The sequence below is a fragment of the Branchiostoma floridae genome, chromosome 13 (assembly GCF_000003815.2).
Source record: "Branchiostoma floridae strain S238N-H82 chromosome 13, Bfl_VNyyK, whole genome shotgun sequence".
Lineage (NCBI taxonomy): Eukaryota > Metazoa > Chordata > Leptocardii > Amphioxiformes > Branchiostomatidae > Branchiostoma > Branchiostoma floridae.
In genome coordinates this window covers 14,683,667-14,704,748 of record NC_049991.1, presented here as the reverse complement: position 1 = coordinate 14,704,748, position 21,082 = coordinate 14,683,667, and the positions used below count along the sequence as shown (strand labels likewise).

The window sequence follows — 21,082 nt, the reverse complement described above, 5'->3', positions numbered from 1 at the left end:
GTGACATGGACAAGTCAAGTCGGAGAAAAACAAGTGAAATTGCTTGACGGCTTTTTATCAGAGTATCTGTGTATCAGGTATAAAAGCCCTTTGGTGTAACACACTGGCTTTACAGGGAGCATCTAGCTTTTGCTTTGAACAACCTGTCACACCTAACCTTTGCACATCTAGCTGCACTAAGCATTGTTTAAAGCTATCTAATGAGGATGCCCATACTGTACGTGGTGGTGACAAGTTCCACTCAATCATAGTTATAGGGAAAACCCATTCTTTAACACCTCAATTTGGTGTCGATACATGTGTCTCTGGTACTAATGAAGTCATGACATTTCTTGTTCTTTTCTGAGAAACCATGGGATGTTCCAATTCCCACGATACCCCGGATACCTGAACAAGGGGTCAATGCCAATGACCCTTGTGTTTGCAAGTCATGGAGTGTCATTGTGTGTCCTTGAAAATCATTGAATTTTGAAGGATAAAGATGTCCGCCGAATAACAAGGTCAAAGAGGACATTCATCCCAGCTATGGATGCATATATATGGGCATAAATGACTCCCCAAGGCCCCAGCACAAGGATTGCTAATACAAAACATGGATTCGTGAGACAAGGAATCATGGAATCTTGACAGGTTAAAGTTTGGTCCTTGCATTTAGAAAGTCATTGATATCCTTGATATGATAGCCCTTGAAAATGTTGGAATAGAAAAATGAATGATTCACTTCATCGATCTGTGGAAAGATTGCTTAACTTGTTATCGTCTATCAAATATTTAATTACTTCCCTCGTTTCGATTCGTTGTTTGGAAGAGACTTGCACTGTGTTTTATTTCCTGGCAAGTTGCCGGGTGTTGGTTCCTCCAGGCCTGTTGCTGACACTAAGAGAAATGTAGGGGTACAAGAAATGCGTTACACAAAGCAAGGAAATGGGAGATATTTTACTTGTTTCCTGCCAGTCAATGTGTTCTAGTCAGACCCAGTATTTTTTAGTCTCCAAATCTTTAGAGCCAGTCAGGAAATGCTTAATGATCTTTTTGGTTAAAGATACAAAATGTAGGATGTTGGGTGTATTTCTGAATCGGTTGTCCAAATCCTACACATACATGTACCTTAAAGTTTGCTGTCCTCACTTGAACCCACTGCATATCACCTTGCCTCTTGGCACTTACAATATATTCCTACAAAGTCAGCCAGACTAAGGCAACACTTTTGGAAAGCATTTTTCGTCCACTGTCATTGGGGTGAGTCAGAGCATGGTACCTTCGTAATGGGGATGTCTTTGTAGCTCGACTGGTACCAGCACTTCACAGTTGAGCTCCTGGTTCCTATTTGTTGGTAACTTGGATACCCCGGGTACAATCCTGGGCAGGGCATCTGGGTTGAGACTGCACTAAACTTTTAGAAGGTCTGTAAAATGGGGGTTCCACATTTCAGGAGGTGCCGCAATCCCTCCCTGTAAAAATATACCCTGCCGCTGAAATAGCGTGGCATCGGACGTGGCGTAACTGGTTGAGTGTTTGGCTCAGAATCTACAGGTTCTGAGTTCGTTCCCCGCCGTGCCCCCCGACGTTGTGCCCTTGGGAAAGGCACTTTACACGACCTTCCTCACTACACCCAGGTGTAAAAATGGGTACCTGACTTCGGTCGAGGAGGTAAAAGACTATCTTTACCCTCTGTCTGTACCGTGTATGTGGCACTGTTAATATAAGTTACAAAACTTGAGTGCAGTGCCACATTGTCCTTGTCTGTCCAAGAGCAAAAAAAATGAAAGAAAGTTTCTGCCCTATGTGCCACAAGGCACTACAAGGGTCTGTATGAACAAACTTCTGTTCCATTTCCTTTGGGGTCTTGAGGAAGATGATGTTTAAACCGCTTTTGAAATGGACTCTGCTTCTCCACGACAATGTAGGATGCCTAGACAACAGTACTTTTGTAGCTAATGTACACGTAGTTTGAGAGTCGGCATACTTCAGGCATCCTAACTGTTATCAAAGACAAAGTTCTCAAATTGGAATCTCCTGTTTGGACTTTGCAATGGAAACTTGGTTCAAGACCATATGAGATACAATTTTAGAGTTAATTTTCTGAAGGTAACAGTAGACTGAGAGTCTATGCACCTCCGGCATTTTGTATTGGAGCCAGCAAACTGTTTGACAATGCACCTTAATTTTTGAACATCATATGCATGTGTACTAGTTTGAAGAGTGGGCAATGTTAATTGATGTACATGTTCACATGTAAGGCTATATGATATAACCTTACTTCATATGTCAAGGACATTTGGATATGTATGTGTATGTTGAATCGAAGAGTGAATTTTTTTTTAATGTACCTGTTGTTTATATTGCACAGTCTGCTCATGCCATGGGCCTGTTAGTGTCTGAAATAAAGAATAAATAAAAGATTGTATAGCTGCTGTTACTGTTGTGTGAGAGCCCTTGTGCTTCAAGCATTTGATAATTGATCTCTGTTTTAAGATTGTGCAGTTTGATTACACCACAGAGTCTTCCTGCTTTAGGCTTGTGTTATCAAAGACAGGAAACCGTGTGAACGTCAGAGTTGTGATATGGGTTGTGGTTTCTTCCAAGAAATAATTGGTTTGTTATGTAACAGGAGCTTTTATGCTTGAAAAAAGAATGAAACATGCTAACAATTTTATGCTGTAAGGCAGGAAGCTTTTTGAGCAAAAAATACTCTTCTGTAACAAAGGCAGCCAATTCATCATCAGTCACTGGGTTCTGCATCTATAGTCTGGAAAGTCATAGCTACATTCAGTCTTTCTTCATCCTTTTCCATTGCAGCCAATTGGCTTTTTGTATGTAACAGGAGCTGTTATTTTATGTAACATGCTTGTGCTGAAAGACAGGAAGCTTTTTGAACAAGGAAATATGGTGTGTTTACCTCCGCTAAAATCCAAGATAAAGATTTTTGTTGGATGTGGGTAGCATGGATTGCTCATGAAACATGTATGTTTACAGCATTTTACTGGCTGCAGTGATCGTTATCTATTTCTTGGAAAGACAGAAAGACAAACTTGGAACCAGCTCTTCGAATGGCTTGTGAAGAAAATGTGTAGATATTTGAGGTCTTGAGAAAATCCACATACATTTCTTCATATATGTATACACATTTAACCTCTTACCTAGTGTCATAAGACTCATATAGACCTTTTACCATAGAAAAAATTGATCTGTCTTGAATCATTCAAACTCACCATGCAAGCCTGTTTGTTTCTTATTGCTTCTGTACAAAGCTGTTTCAGTCAGTTTGGTTTGCATGCCTGTTTATACATGTGCCATTCCAGATGTCTGGATTGATATTGGAGATTATGTAGCTTATTGTTTTTGGCACATTTAGATAACGTAACCCTGTAAACAATATCAACAATAAATGATGAATAAAAGACATAATAGTTAACTTATAAGCTGTTCCAGTTGACCAGTTTTTATGGTCATGTTTTTGCATTGGGAAATCATACTCTTAAATGAAAGGGGCAGGGCTGTCAAAACACTTGATTAACAATAGATAGAGATTCAGAAACGATTGAAATTTTCTCATTTTTATGCTGGCAAATTGTAACATTGGGAATGAACAAATAGGGACCTATAAAAGTTTCATTTTGTTTCAAGGTCGAATAGTTCATAGTAACAACAATTATTAAGAAATAAGTTCTCTGGAAGTCATGTTTTTGAGGCAGGAGGTTGAATAAACCAGTGAAAACCCATCAAAGTGTTGCCTTTTTAAAATGGCAAGTCACAACCTCTATAACTTACAAATAAGAAATCATTAAAGATTGGTCTCATAAATGTAGCAAGCAAGCCACAACTGTTAAAGATGACAAGTGATATATCATGATAGATTCACCTTCCTTAGGGGTCAGGTCACGATAGTTAACACTTACAAATAAGGACTCATTGAATTTATAATATCTTCTCAAACTGGTATGTCACAGGTAGCATGTCAGAAGTAACAAATGTTTTACCTTTTCATGTAGCAAGCCATAACTATTAACAGTCACAATGGAGAATTTGGAACCTTTACCTTTCTGGGGAAATCTAGAAGCAAATGTACTCCTTAAGGTTTCCCTTTTTGAGTTGCAGGTCTTTGCACTTTAATTAAAGTGGAAAATAATGACCTTTAGAGATTTTGACCACCTGAAGATTGCAAAGTAACAACTGCAGCTAATTCAGCACCAAGGGCAGGTTTGTTATCACAAACTGTAAAATAATGCATTTCAGTTTGTGGAGATTTAGTTTCGGGGTAGCGGGAAAAAGGACTATTCGCAGTGGTTTTAAGTTTGCGGTAGCACCATGCACTGTAGTCTCTTACTGCCATGGAAAAATGTTTGCGGTTGTTTTAAGTGCGCGGTGAAGCGGCCACCACGAAAACCGCAAACATTAAACCACCGTGAAAGTTTCTGCATTTACAGTAGCTTCACATTTTGTGCCGGTTGCTTACCCAACCATGTTACTGCCATCTGGCACAATTCTAATCTACTTTATGACATAATATTAATGCTTTTAAGATCAAAATGATTGAGGAAATCCCAAGTGGAATACATTATCACTGCCATTTGGTAAAAGGTTAAGGTTCAAAGAAATGCATTTGAGAATTCTGTAAGGTTTGGAGCCTTATGTATGAATTGGAAGTGATACTGGGCTCCAAATATCCACCTACATATTTGAAGTTAACCTTTCTAGATTGCTGTTACAAATATAGACAATTTTGCAGTGTAATAGATTTTAGGTTCCAGGGTTGGTTTTATGAATCACAAGTTTGATAAGCTGATTTACAGTACACATAAGCACATCTTGATGTACAAGTAGACAGTCAGCAATGGCTTGGGTATTTGCTGGAAGTTATCTCAAAGTATTTCAGGTCTTGGAAAGTCTTTCCAGAAGCCAGCCAGTATTAAGGGTAGCCCCAGCACTTATGATAAGCAAGTGTGTGCGATCAAATGAATAGACAACAGCAGCAACTTGAATATTTTCCTCTATTATGAATGATCTCACCCATGACAAAAGGTATCGTCAATTACAAAGCAACTTTGATCACCTTCCTCACAAATGAGTGCCACTGGGAGGAACATACAAAATTATATCATATCAATAAAATAACACATGACTGTACCAGAAATATTCACATCGGTAGCTTTCCATACAATCAAATAATATGTTGGTAGCTGTACATGTAATTCATAACATAAATCATACATGTCTTGAATGATATCAAAATATATCATATCATGAAATTCGTACACTTGGGAAGAAGATACATGTTATTCATCATACAGCTACTGTAGCAGAAATGTTCACTACAATGGCTTTCTTTCAGTTCTTGGCACATGTGCTCGATAACATAAGTCATTTTCAAAATAGATTGTACTTTTCTACTTCCTTGCAATGAATCACACTTATCACTATGTTGCAGACAAGGGGCACATTTCATGCACATTCAACGTTCACCGACACAATGATATAGAAAATTGTTATGGGAAACTTATCTATGTTCTAGTTTATACCTTATCACATTGAATCGTGCAGATAAGAAGACATGCATTTATCAAAGAGTTAACAATGGACCATTGCTGCAGTGCGCGCTTGGTTGGTTGTGTATCGATAATTAAAATCTCTCTCCATCATGCAGAAAGATTCCACTGATTGTCGATGCTCAATTGTTTGAATATTAACCTGAAACACATTTCTCATGCCTAATCCCATTGTGTCACATGTTGAATACCCACACACTTGACAAATCTATTTCAATGCAAAAGTTTTTGATAAGACAAGTGAAAAGTTTGCAAACTTATCTTACTTTTTGTATATGTGAACAAAAGTCTTACCCCCACTATCTGAATACCCACATAGCCTCATATCAGATACGGTTTCAAACATTTCTTAAGCTTCTGCTGTAGTTTTCAAGAAAAGAAAATTTCTGTTGAGGTTCCCATTCACACCCCTTATCTGACGGTTCACTGCGCCTTGTGTGTGGCTGATAAGGTCACAAATACTTTCACATGATTCTTTCTCCTTGGAGGAGCAGTCCCTGGTGGCAGTAATCCCGTCTCATGCCACACCTTCACGCACCAGTGCCACAATGCAACAAAAAATCAATGCAGGCATGACTAAACTGATGCACAAATGCCCTTGGAACTGATTTAAGCAGTGCAGAGATTACTGGGAGTTAGATGGGGAAGTATTTTGCTAGAAGATGCTATGTGAACGATTACTGTTTTTTTTTTTTAGTTTACATCTGGGGTATTTGATGTTGATAACAGAAGAACTTTATTGCACGACAATTGTATATGATACAATGTATGGCAACAACTATTACGCAAAGTACAAAATAGAGATATAGAATACTTAACAACTTATTAACATAACAATAAGGGCTTACATAATTCTTTGATATAGTATTACAATGTTGATATTGGATGTTAGCAAATAAGATGACTAATTGATACCTAAATTAGCATATTAAATTACCAATGAACATGTAAATTAATCTTTTGCCTGCCACTTCCTTTTTGCCTACCACTGTGTTGCTGTGATCTCTCCTACACCAATGTACAGCTTTAGAAAACTGTAATGTACAGACAGTTGATAAAACTTTTTCTTCTCACTCCCACAATTGTACAAACACTGCACGATTGAAATTTACTCAGAAAGAATAAGTCCTGTATGAACATGCCTACAGTTGTTATGGTTAGAAATTTATCTACATGTATCACGGGAAGAAAATCATCAGATTCATCTATCAAAGCAAACGATTCGCCACATCCTGATGGAGTTGTAACAAATTAAGATCGTCTCCTTCTAATGAAAAAGCTGACAGCAGGAGACAAGATTGATGTCCCCATGTGATTGTCTGTGCCAAAATATACCACTGAAATAGATTACATGCAGGTAATTAGTTTGTCTTGATGGCTAAATGAATTGTCCTTCCAGATTTGTTGCATGAGACACAAGATACATGTCATTATGAATGTTACGTCAATGAAGGTTAGACATCCAGGTGATAAGATACGCCAAAAAGCAGTTACTCAAGCAACTGGATATGATTTTGGAAACGGTCAGACCTTTCAGACAACCATCTGGTGTCTTTCGTCAGTAACATTATGATTGTTAGTCATGGAAAGGCTAATGATGAGTTTGAGGTGAGATGTAGAAGTAAAGATTTACTGAATGATTCTGTGCTGATAAAAGTATTCTCATGAGAGAATGAAATATAGAGCCTTGCCTGCCAGCCTGCAGTTTGTATGTATCAGCCTTGTAGTAAATCAGCCTACAATATGTCCTTCTGGGGGTGTTTGTTCATAGCCCTTTCTTCTGTTATGTTGCCAACCAATCATGTTGCTTCTGACCTGGGGGAGCATCTGCTTGGCTGACAGCTGGCTGAGTGTTATTGCCCCCCTAAGAATGTACAGTTGGCTCATTGACCAGCTGTGGGCCTGGCAGGCGAGGTTGGAGCAATGAAGAAGCCAGCGGAAGGAACATGTCAAAATAAAACAGTGTTTCTCTTGTGAAGGAAGTCTTGCAGGTTGTCTCTAGGCAACAAAAATTGATTTTTATCAATTTGAAATTGGATCTGATGTCGGAAATCACCTTTATTACAACAGATCATCTTGCCTTGAGGCACTTGTTGTTAATTTCCTGTACCTTTCATCTCTAAGGAGTAGCATTAATGACCTTGAAGGGAGGAAAATTTGGGGATGGCGTTCAGTTAGGTCCTGCAGTAATGCAATTACTTTACCTGGGGGTAAACAGGGTAGGCCCACATCTACTGAACTGGTGTTTACTGGGAGGCATGATTAATCTTGCAGATGTTCAGGTCTCCCTGTAGATTTTGAACATTGTATATATTGATATAGACCCAGAAAGTTCAGCATTACAAGAGTTAGAGTAGTTTTCTTATTTTTAATGACTTAATAGTTGCTTTTCACACATCCTCTAAGACTTGATCTTTATTCAAACACTTCAGTTACTTAAATTGAAGTCAGCAAGTTGGTTTATTTGTAAGGTTTTACTTTGTAGTATAATTTGAGTGGAAGAATTGTGAAGGTGAAACAAAGTGATTTTGATTGTGACAAATAATGGACAAGGTACAAATAACAACTTTGCCAGTTTCAATAGATGACTGTTGATGTTTCTTTTCTGATTGAAATCTGCAAAGTATTTTTTATATCACAGCTTTTATCATCCACATAGACTGTTTTTGGCATGATCTTAAGGTGCAGCAAGTTACAGAAACTTTTCAAATTTCACAGGGTGGAAGTTTTGTCAGGAGGTCGATGGCTATACATGTGGCTCCATTACCTGTGTTCATGCTTGAGGACGAGTAGTTACAGACATTGGCACATTTCCAGCTTACATGCATGTCTGTATGGCTTTCAGGAAGGGCACATAGTGTACTACTAATGCTGGAAAATATCGCTTCCAGACATTCCGAAAAAACATGGCTTCTCTTTAGAATAAAGATGTACAAAGTCATATAGCGATAGGAAAATATCTTTCAAATCTCAATGGTTAAAGGTTGAACCAACTAGACTTAGGATCCTACGTGTGATTCTCAGAACACTAAGTCTTGCATGCAGGTAGCATCACCTGTCTACTATTTTTGTCTTTGCTAGTATTTTACCCATCTGACCTAACCCTTTGGCTATGCCATTTTATCTTGTTTCAAAAGAACTGCCAATGTTAACGCCCAGGTCTCAGTGTATTCCTTCATCTTGACAGCTTAATTTGACAATCATACACAGGATGCACCATGAAACAATATTTAACGTCAACGTTTAACTAGACCAATAGAACCACAGCAATTGTGATATAATTGCCATGAGCTGAAAGGTCTGCACAAATATGAGAACATCAAAAGAGTCCACGTACTGATTTCTACCTATGCCATTTGACAAATGTGTTTGGTCCGAGCCCAGGAAATGGTTATGGATTTTTCGGGGGGTTGGTCAATCTTAAGGCCTTGGCAAAATGGCGCAATTGAAGGAACGTGTCCTTATGTCGGCTGTCTTGGTTGGAAATGTGATGGATAATTAGAAACAGTCCCCATCTTCCAGTAGCCAATTTTCTACTTCCCATATTTTCTCGAATAAAGTACGCACTTTGAAAACTTTTCAAATTCAATTGAAAAGGTGCTATAAGTTGAAAAGTTACTAAAGTTGGGGTGTGTACTTTAAGGTTATTGCATGGATATAGGAAATTTTTTTTAAGGGCCTAAAATAAAGTTAGATGGAGCTTCACTTCTAGGAAGGATGCAAAACATACCCATTGGTGTTGTCTTACCAAAGGAACTTTCTAAATATGTTTAACATAAGAGTGATTTTTGCATTCAATCCTTGTGAGTTAGTGACTCTTTAGTGACTGTTTTTTCCAGTTATAATTAGCTTGTTCTGCCAATTCCTTCTCAGTGATTTTTATAAGTTGCAGCAGGCAATTCACAAGTTACATAGAGACAATGACAGTGGGATTCATGCAAAATAACCTGGGGAAAACACAATGAATTTGAATTCATCCACTTCATGGTCTGTTCAAAATTGGTTGAGATGAGGTGTATACTTAATTTGAGTTTTTCCATTTTACCTTTCAGTCCCACAGATCAGTCTGAGACTTGCTCCAAATTGGGGGGTGTACTTTATTTAAGAAAATATGAATGCTACATGTACTTCTGAGCAACTGTCGGGCTAGAAATACCACCTGCCTGTACAGGTTAATGCAGATAGTATTGTAGCTGTGCAAGTGTTCCATATGTTGCACCTACATGCAACCTGAACTGGTCCATGTGCTGTTCGATATACTTAACCATGTGCTATGAAGTGCTGCATATAAATAGAATTATAGTAACATTGCTGTGAAATGGTTTCCAGACACTTTCCAGTTAGATTCATAAATGGGGTTATAGTCTGTCTATGACCTCTTGGGGTTTATATGTCACTTGTTTACCAGCAAAGTGATTTTGGTACGTTGTATTATTAGTCCAATGCACAAAAATGTTATAATTGCTTGCTATGCTGAAAAATGTTTTTCCACTCCCGAGTTTAATGGATTTTCGTAATAGAGTTATGTACATTGGGGAATGGTTCAGGTGTGCAGCATCTATACAGAGGTTTCTACAGGTTTCTACTTTTCATAATCATTATGTTGTTAGTCAACTTTCAAAGAGACTGTTTGTCCAAAATCACTTTTTCAGGCAATTGTTAAAAAAATACTTTCTGCAAGAGGAATGAAATGGGAAATGTTGTTTTTTAGCTTACCTCAGATTGCACACATAAAAGTCTCATGGAGGAATACAATGTACATTGTAACGCTAATTCACCTTTATTCGGTCGTTAACCTTTATCCGTTGTTTTAAAAAACATGGTATTCAGGGACATCAAGTCAAAAGACGGTTGTTTTAAAATTGTGATATTTTCAAAACATTGCAGTTTGAAACCACCGTGGACCTGACATCCCTTAATACTTCCTGTATTAAAAAACTACGGATATAGGTTACCCCACAAATAAAGGTGAACTAGCATTACATGTATACATACATGTAGTCTTATGGGAAAATGCAGTTTTACTGTATTGACGACTTGCTTCTCAATAAGCGAGAGTGACAGTGCCTGTGCCTACTGTGGACGCTGCCTGGATCTTGGACGGAAAGTTGGTGAAGCGTCAGACGGACACTGGTGCTTTGTTGCTGGGATTTCTTCCTGAACTTCTGCTGGAGCCCCCTCTGGAGCGGCTTGGACAGGAAGCAGTAGCAGACAGGGTTGACGGCAGAGTTCGAGATCCCCAGACACAGGGCAAAGTCGTACAGGAGTAGCGCCACTCCCTCCAACTTTTCCTCGGGCTGGAGGTCCAGCCAGATGTTCAAGATGTAGTAAGGGAGCCAGGAGGCCGTGAAGACGATGGCGAGCACCACGAAGACCTTGACGACCCTCCGTCTGCCCATGGACTGGCGCGTGCTCGGGCTGTCCTGCCTGCTGCCCCGCGGGGTCTGCGGACGGCTGCTGTCCTGCGCGAACAGGTCGGCCTTCTGGTTCCACAGTTTGAAGGCGATGAGGACGTAGTTGATGGCCATGATGATGCAGGGCACGCACAGCAGTATGACGAACAGCGCGATGTTGTAGCCCAGCTTCCAGGGCGTGGAGGGCCACGACTCCTGGCAGCTCAGGATCTCCAGATCGATGGGCACGGCCAGGTCAACCGAGGTGATGGAGTTGAAGTAAGCGAGCGGAAACATGATGATGGTCGCGATGACCCAGATCGAGCACAGCACGGGCATCGTGCTCTTCTTCACAGACCGAGCGCGGCTCTGCAGGGGCTTGCAGATGACGTAGTATCGGTCCAGACTGATGGCCGTGTGGGACAGCACGCTCGACGAGACAGCCACCGCTTGCATGTAGGGGAAGAACTTACATATCACCTCTCCATAAATGTAGTTTCGATAGATCTCGCGTCCCATGTTCATTGGTATGCAGAGGAATAGCACGAGCAGGTCACAGACAGCCAAGTTTACGATGTAGACATTAGCCACGGAGTGCATATGCTTCTCTGTCAGTATGACGTAAAGGACAAGGAAGTTCACCACCACTCCCACGAGGAAGCTAAGGCCGTACAGAGTTATGAGAGCCACGCTTGTGGGATGCGTGTAAGAGTAGAGAAACTGCCATTTGATGCAGTCTTCAAACGTCATGCCCTCGCAGCCAGGCGCAGCAAACATGAACTTGCCCATTAGGTCACTTCCGTTGTCTAGAGAGGATCCGTTCTCCTGAAAGTCTTCGTACATGTCCATCGTGCTGCCCTTGCCCTGGGGAAAGGATTAGAAAGATATCCGTCACTTTGCACTCGTGCCCAATATTTTTCCATCAGCGCGTTGTCTTTGATTAAGATCTACACTTTGCTGTAAAGGTCATCAGATTCGTGTGGCATCTTTAGCCTTCAGAAATAATTAAAGTGATGGCCCTGGGAAAAGCGTTGAAGTTAAATCTATTACCTTGGCTTATGGCACTCTTGTCCAATATTTTTCCATGATATCTACACTTCATTGCAAAGGTCAAAAGATTTGTGTGGCACCTTAAGCCTTTAGAATGAAATGAAGTGAAGACTGTGATTGACTATTGGCAGTGTTAGGAAGACGGTAATTACACTATTGACTTTTTGGTCAAGGCAAAGCAGAAAGTTTCATAGAAACATTGATTGGCAAGACATCTCTCAGTGAATATACTGTAAAAGGAGCATGTAGTTCAGTCACTTTTGCAGAATAAGAATGTCTTTTGAAAACAAGTAGTTAATTAACAGTGAAACCTGGAAGACAAACTGGTGGGGTTTCAATATTTACACACTTTCTGAGAGTCCTGCAATTTTTATTTGCACATTGATCGGCAAGACATTAATAGTGGTTATGAAAGGGGCATCAAGTTCGGTCACTGTTGCAAAATGTAGTTAATCTTTTTTATATATATACTCTTCTTACATGCATGGGGGTTTTATTGGGACATTCATTGGCAAAACATTTATCACTGGTTGTAAAACTAAAAGGGGCATGGAGTTTAGTGGCAAGGTATGACAATCTGGCAGGTGAATTGGTTATGAAAGGAGCATAAAGTTCAGTCACTGTAACAGTTGCAAAATATTTTACGAGCATAGTTAAATCACAATGAAACCTGGTGGATGAAATATCAGTTTCGTTCTTTTTACACATTTGTTTGAATAATAGAGCCTTCCAAATACAGAAATTTTCTTGGAACAGTGATTGGCACAACATTTATCGCTGCTTGTAAAAGGGGCATGGAGTTTAGTGGCGAAGTATTTAATGAACAAATAGTTAAATTACAATGAAACCTGGTGGATGAATTGTCATTTTCATTCTTTATACACATTTGTTTAAATTAGAGCCTTTCAAATACAGAATTTTTGTTAGAACAGTGATGGGAACAACATCTATTACAATGAAACCCGGTAGATGAATTGTCAGTTTCGTTCTTTATACACATTTGTTTAAATTAGAGCCTTTCAAATACGGAATTTTTCTTGGAACAGTGATTGGCACAACATTTATCGCCGCTTGTAAAAGGCGCATGGAGTTTAGTGGCGAAGTATTTAATGAACAAATAGTTAAATTACAATGAAACCTGGTGGATGAATTGTCATTTTCGTTCTTTATACACATTTGTTTAGATTAGAGCCTTTCAAATATGGAATTTTTCTTGGAACAGTGATTGGCACAACATTTATCGCCGCTTGTAAAAGGGGCATGGAGTTTAGTGGCAAAGTATCTAATAAACAAGTAGATCAATTACAATGAAACCTTGTCAATTTTGTTCTTTGTACACACTACTGTAAATGAGAGCTTTTCAAATACGGAATTTTTGTTGGAACAGTGATTGGAATTACATGTAAAGGGGGCATAAAATCCAGTCCCTGTTGCAAAATATTTCATGAACAAGTGTTAAATTACAGTCAAGGTGGCTGGGCAGATGGAGTTTGTTTCTTTACATTCTTACAAATACAAGTTTTTTTGTTATTGAATAGGACATATAATGTATATCAGTACTTCAATCTAAAAGGAATTGAGTTTAGTAGCATAAAAGTATTTCATAAAATGACTACTCATGATAAATAAAAATGCAGCCTGGCAAACAAACTGTGGTATGCTTTCATTCTTTACACACTTCCATAAAGCGTTACAAGTGCAGAATTCTGTATTGGAGCATTGATCGGGAAGACATGTATCAGTGCTTATGAAAAGGGCATATAGTCCAGTCACTGTTAGAAAATATTTCGTGACAAAATATGGTGAACATTAGAGGTTTCATTCATCACACAATTAATTCCCTAAATACAGCTGACAGAAGATAAAAAAGATTGTGCTAAAAATCTTACCTCTTGTACTTTTTCTCAGTGTTTCAAGGCTCTGCCCAGGGTTCCAGCAATCTTTTCTGCAGCACTTGAAAAAACAACAGGCCACTCCGTAGAACGGTCTTCTGCTGTGCTCCTGTTTCACTCCAATTCTCTAGTGGGAGATTGCCGTCATCAGCAATACTTTGGCCTTGACTCTCCTTAATTGCACTTAGGAAGTTAGCAATCTCCCAGAATAAAAGTGTTTGTATGTAAGAAATACTCTGCACAGCCTTCCCTCTGTGATGAGCTAGTCCCCGCACTTCCAGCATTCGTTGTCCAAGTTCCACCGATTAGAGAATGCCCCCTTTTGTGTAGCACCACACCGGAGAAGACCAGTCCTCACTGCATACGTGCAGAAGCTAGTATGAGGCAAAGTGACTGAATGGCTTGATACCCTAAGCCTGCCTACCAGTTTAGCATTCATTATTCATTCCCCAGCCAATTGACTGCCTCCTGCAGTCTCCATCGAGCCCTGCATATTCAGGAGGGGATGACATCCGGCTAATCAGGGCACGGCACACAGGATGAGTGTCTGAGGTTGTGCTTGGCAACTTTGAATTGCATTAAGCAATTTAAGGAGCAGTATAGTGAGTTGCAGAGCTCAGCATTTTCTGCATTTGAAATGATTATCTGGAAAATACATGACATTGTATATACCAGCTTGAGTTCTTTGTATGTTTTGTGTGATGTTGCAGAGCTTGACTTCTGTTCCATGCAGCATTTCCACAAATATTAGTCTTTAGTGTTCTCCCATCTCCTCCAACAAATGAAGTTTTGTGATCTTCTTGCCCAGCTTTGTTGTAGCTACTAGAAACCCAGGATTTTGCATGCTGATTGATGTTGAATATTTTGTTCATGAGTCAAAACCTGAATCTTCTCTAGCCTGCAAAATTGCAAGTTGTTAACATTTTACCTGCAATATGAAACAATTTTCTACAAATTATTTTTGATAATTTAAAAGTAGTGTCTGGTAGTGAGCTATTTTGCATGCATTTGAAAGAAATAAATAGAAATGAGTAAAATGGTTTCAGTTTATCTACAATATCATTGTATTACACCAGGCATACAACATATTATCTGCATTTGGAGTAAAATCTTAAACATTCATCATAAAACTCATTAACAGAATATGAAGTGAGTTTAAGTATCATAATGATAGATGAAAAAGTAACCAATTTGTAACCTAGCAGTGATAACAAGTAATCTCAAATGATTGTGCAAAATTTAATAAGAATTGCACCTTTTTGACATTGTGCCTACAGTGTACATGTATGATGCAAATCCTTCCAAGCAGCTTTGCTTACAGTCAATTACAATTGCTGTTACTGTAACATACTATAACATCCAGCCTTCCAGCCAATTTTCCTAAAACCACTTATAGGTGATAGATTTCCATCATGGTAGGCTTTCTGGTATTCTCAACCAACTTTGCTATTCAGGTAATTAACCTTAAGAGTACTCTCAAAGTTTGAAATGCCATCTGCACTTAAGTCTATCTTATTATAGGTTTTAAGGAAACTGAATAGAATACACCCTCAACTATAATTGCTGATCACAACCTTCAATCTTTTCAATAGAGAGTACATCACAGATAATCAATTAAGAATGCTATGGAAGAGCATGAGATACAATTTGAACAAAAGAAATACTGTGGAGATATAATAAGAACAAAGAATTCAAACACTCTTGTAAAAGCAAAGTTTGCATGAAAGTATAGATTCAGGGCAAATTCTTTCCTCTCTTCCAAAGTCACAAAAACATACAGTGATGTCATCATGACATTGTTATTTTCTGATGACGATGGTGAGCATGCTTAATGTATGGACAAAATAATTACCTCCTTGAAATATCATGGAGGTTATATTTTCACTAGCGTCTCTGTGTGTCTGTGTGTCTGTGAACAAGATAACTCAAGAACTGCTGTAAGGATTGGTTTCATACTTGGTGTGTTGGTAGGGTGTGACAAAAGCTGGAAATAATTAGATTTTGGGCCCCCCAGTGGCTTCCCTTGGTACTGCAGCGGAACTGCGGTTTTTATATCTTATGTTTTGTACAAGCTATGGTCACAATTTTGGGGTGTTAGATAGCTCTTGTTGTTATATGTGGTGTTTTCCTGTCACCTTCCCATGATTAAAAGCCCCTGGCAAACAATCAATGAAACTGCATGTGTAGTTATACTGTAGGTTATAAAGATTGATGTGTAAAATTTCATGCCAGCTGGCTACTTAGGGCAGATCCCTTTATAGATGCAATCTTGTCGATCAATGTAGCATTGTCAGAAGTGATTGGTTAATCGTCTGTCCTACAAAATGTTAAAGTAGTTATTTTGGAGTTTTTTTGTTTGTTTATATTCCTGTGCTTGTTTGTTTTTATCTGTTTTTTGTTTGTTTTCATCTGCTCTGTCTCCATCTGCTGGTATGGAGACAGACGAATGATAGACAGATGGAGACAGATTTTTGGTTGGTTTCAATGAAGGTGATTCTGAAAATTCCAGCCGCATGTACCAGACCTCATGTATCATACTGTTGTTTCACCCCTAAGCCAGACTTTTACATATGTATGTGCTGTCCTAGACATCTCTGAGTTTGCCCTGCTGAGCTTAATTCAATCAGCAATGGAGCCAATTACTCTTCTCTTGTACAAGGAGTTATAAACGAATTAGATAAAGCTGTGGGAGATATGTGTTGATCCACGTGTTTTAGTATTGATGACAAACTTGGATGAATTATATTTCAGCGATAACGTCACTTCATTTCCTGTGTCCTGTGATTGATGTGTAAGGTGGGGAGATCCAATTATACCTGTCGCCTGATGATTATGATGAAGATTTGAACAACTGGCGTGGCCTTACTTCAAAGATTACGACCCATTTGAGGGGGCAGAAGCCAAGACACGATCAGATTGGTCGGGTGTCAAATTGCATCACCATTCCGTTTATAGCTCACCTTTTCACCTTCTTCGTCACGGGTGGCTGTGTATGAAAGACGCAATTTGCGGCATGTATTGTGGATCTGATGTACCATCATTTATATGATATGCCAAGGGTGTAGTTATCCCTCAACTAGATGTAAAATATTATTAGTTAGAAGTGATGGAAATACCCAAGGCACTTTTGTGGGGGTATCAATGCTTAGCAAGAAAGGTTCTTTAGAGGAACACAATATCGAGGTGGTTGAGATCAAGGCTAAGCTGTCTTGAATTTGTCAATATGTGAGTGATTTGACAGAAGGGAGAGATCATTGTCATACTGTTGATAGACAGGACATCCATAGCTCACATCCGTTATTGACAGGTTACTTCCTTTACCAAATTAAAACAGATCACCATTCTGTACGGGTATGCTGTGTGTACTATTTATCAAACTGACCAATATGATAGACATGTCAAAAGAAGAAAAGTGCATTGTTTTGGAACTTGAAATCTTTAAGAAAGAAGAGTCCACCCAAACTTTCTCATATATATTCTGTATACTGTAAATGCTTTTAAGTTTGCAGGGATTTTATTTCGTGGTAGGGGGAAAGAACTGTTCGCCGTGGTTTTAAGTTCGCGGTAGCACTATGCACTGTAGTGTCTTTCCACCATGATGCATGAAAAAAATGTTTGCGTTAAATTTGCAACGCAAAAATTGCGAACATAAAACGACCGCAAAAATTTCTGCATTTATGGTAACCTGCCAGAGTTTGTAGAATTGGATACCTGCAGCCACAAATTACTATTTCCTCTTCATTCTTATCATGTCACAGATTTGACGTCATAGCTCTAATGGAAAATCTTGCGGCATAATTTGATCTTCCAGTCATGCCCTAGTCTATAATTGTAATTTGTACTGTGCTGTGCTGGCTTACATGTATGTACAAAATTTAATGTAGTAGCGACTTTTATGAGCAAATGTACCGAAGGCAACACACCACAATGTAGGTAGAATCTCTGTAAGTATGCTGAATAAAGGGAATAAATGGATGTGTATGTACTTTGTTCAAACATATTTCCATCAGGAAAAGTTTCAGAATGAATTGATGTTGGTTTACTTGACTTGCCTTTCTTTAGATCCATGATATGTATACATGTACAATGTAAATTGCTTCCAGTGCTTTTAGCTGGTATGTACTTGGAGACTAGGCCAGGAGGCTGAGACATGGAATAAGTGCAAGTGTTTACTTTCTGTTTCTCTTTAATCTTTGTCAGCCTAGTATCTGTATTGTAACTGCTCCATGGTGTAACGCATATTAAGGGTTGTACTGAAGAGTACCAGACAGATTTAGTCGATTCACCTACATCAGGATGGAATCCAACTGTTTTTAAAAATGTGTGGTGGGTTCATTTTTCCCACCCCATGTGCACTCATTGTTTGGAAGCTCAGGTTAACGTTGCTGATCTTTGTTGTTTAAGCTTACAACATTATCATCAGTTTCATATGAGATTTTTTGGTCTGACAGCCTGAGGGTGAAGTTTTTCTCTGTCCCTATAGGCAAATTTTCGCCCAGGGACGGATGGAGGGACAGGTCCAGGAGAGAGCCCTGTTGTGCTCATGTATCTGAAATAAGACATTACCAGAGACTACATGTACTTCAGTAATTTTGTGTGAATTGCCCCATGATTTTGACTTGAGGAAACTTGAATGCTGCAAAATGAATGTCACCTTGAAATGGTCAGTCTAATGCAGAATGGCCTACTGTTAATTCTTGAAGACAACATCTTCTGAAAAAAGATATACTCAAAGATTAATTCCATCATTTGTTTGAATAACCTTACGACTCATTTAACTTGAGGAAACTTGTCATGGTGCAAGTGTCACCTTGAAATGGTCAGTCTAATGCAGAATGTCCTACTGTTGATTCTTGAAGACTTAATGATATACTTAAAGATTAATTCCACCATTTGTGTGAATTACCTCATGACTCATTTGACCTGAGGAAACTTGTCATGCTGCAAGTGTCACCTTGAAAGTGGTCAGCGTAATGCAGAGCGACCTTCACACTTGAACGGCCATTTACAATCCATATCCGATTTCCTTGGTCCGGATGTCACCCGAAGGCTTAAATGTTATGAGCGTAGCTTCGAAGGTCAATGTGGCAGCATTACGTGGCGCACGTAGATCGTTGAAAAAACCCTAAAGGAGCAACATTTCTCCTCCCAGCAGGACCTGTAGCTACATGTATGAAGCTGACAAATTCATAAAGTACTTGAATCTCATTTACTTCATCTTTTCTAAAGCAACGGTAACTCAGTGCAAAGGATTACACGTAAGACCAGAAATGTTTTGTTATTCTTTGAAAGGTTTCAAAGTATTTTGTCATTGCCAGAAGCCTGCCTGAACTCCTCTTGTGAAAAATGAGTGCCTCATCCGTTGTGATTCCTTATCACTTGCTTACACCTTCAGATGGAGGAGTCAAATGTCTCAGCCCGGGTATATAACAACTTACAATACAAGTCTGACCTTCAGTGTACCAAATCTTACAACTTCTCTTTTCAGGAACAGCATTGAGGAATTTTTCTCAGAGATAAAAAGTATGCTAATGACTGCACATTCAATTATAATAATAACTTTATTGCACAAAAATTGTACGAGGTACAAAGTATGGCATCTACATAACTAAAGTTCTATAGCTTAACTTAAGGCATATCTAACTAATACAGGAGTTGTAGAATGGGATAAGTTTATATATTCATCTGTTTTCTTTTACCAGCCTGAGGATAGCTCTCTCACTGCTTTTCAGACCTAAAAACAACAAAAACATGTTTATGTACATGAAATACGTCTTTGATTAATCATTCATCGTAATCGTCTTTTGGCTCTTTTGTGTGTTGGTGTTACATACATTTTTCGTATTCTTATCTATTAGATAGTTTGTTGCCAAATTGAAGACTCCTACTGGTTGACCTAGACCTGCAAATGGGCAGGTGCATCCCACAGTGACATCATTATGTGACATGGGGTAGCATGGCTGACCCCATTAAGTTATAAACACCCCATGTCAGGTCATGGGTTCCAGAGTAACCAGTCTGACCGTAGGTTTATGCCAAACCCATTTTCAACTGTCTAGTGAGCCATTTTTAGCTCACAAAAAGCCTGGCTCTCAAAACAAGCTCAGATTTGTCAAGGGACAGTTGGATCAAAGCCAAGTATATATTGTATGGACAACCGTTTGCACTTTTGGAGTCTGTCCTCAATGAAACCAGCTTACGGAGTGTGGTAAAATCTTTAAAAAATAAGCTAAGCAGGGTATTGTGTGTAATCCAGATTATTCAGACAGGAACCAAATGCTCATATTTATTGGACCAGAACAGATGTAGTGGGATTCTCATGATAGTTTCTACAAAGTTTTTATTTGATGTATCTTTGCCAAGTGATGAAATTATTGTTTTGAAATGATAGTTTCACACTATACATATATCACATATATCTTTGTCATGCCAATTCATGTGCAATGCATTTTTTAGACCTATGGTAAACTTGATGAATCATTGCAGGCAATTATTTAAGAGCTTGATATATATATCAAGACTAATTGTCACCTTTCTTTTCGGCATGTTGAGAAGCCTTAATGTATGGAAGACTCAAGTGCGATCTGTGTGTAATTTTTCTGTTCGAAAATTGTTTAAACAACTTAAACAAATGATACTTAAGTGTACAGGTTTTTCATTAAAAGTTTCCAGTTTAAGCATAGTGGCTTGCCACACTCACAAATTAAAGTAGTCCTTGTCATAACTTGTAGATATATTAAGGTTAATACCACCAATTCATTTTGTTTCCCAGTCACACGATGCATCTTCACTAGTAATGATCGTAATGTGATTTCCCTGGCTGCACTAAAAAGACGTATGTGACGTAGAGGAATGTCAGGTGCCTAATATCTATATAAGATCTTGAAGCTTTACTGCACAAAAGGCACCTACCAAGACTTGATTTGATATGATTATTTTTTATTTGATAATTGATAACCACTTCACTGGATGACTTGTAAGAATTACAAATGATATCAGGATAGATATACCTATTCCAGAACACAGTGTGGCAATGCCAGGGAGTTTGTCATTGATTAATTGTTTCTCAGCTGTGTTGCTCCTCCAAAATGCATGCTACTGGAAAGAGTTGCAATCTTTAGGATGGGATGCTAAGAAGCCATTGTGCTCGTAAAAAAGAGCTGGTGGGGAATTTTCCTGTACAATGAATCTGTATTTACTG

At 38.8% G+C, this 21,082-nt stretch overlaps 2 protein-coding genes across 2 annotated transcripts in view; one reads left to right on the top strand and one right to left on the bottom strand.

The window, feature by feature from the left end:
* Positions 1-21,082, top strand: part of LOC118429195 (chromosome transmission fidelity protein 18 homolog) — a 99,673-nt gene that overhangs the window by 33,854 nt on the left and 44,737 nt on the right. The gene's annotated exons all lie outside the window — the stretch shown is intronic.
* LOC118429196 (QRFP-like peptide receptor) lies at positions 9,479-14,218 on the bottom strand. Its single transcript, XM_035839656.1, has 2 exons — positions 13,879-14,218; positions 9,479-11,803 (listed from the first exon to the last, which is right to left on the bottom strand). Exon 2 carries the CDS (start codon positions 11,786-11,788, stop codon positions 10,568-10,570), a length of 1,221 nt encoding a protein of 406 aa, XP_035695549.1. The 5' UTR covers positions 11,789-11,803; positions 13,879-14,218; the 3' UTR covers positions 9,479-10,567.

Excerpts from the sequence above, each read along its gene's own strand:
- LOC118429196 (XM_035839656.1), bottom strand. The coding sequence starts at position 11,788 with ATGGACATGTACGAAGACTTTCAGGAGAACGGATCCTCTCTAGACAAC.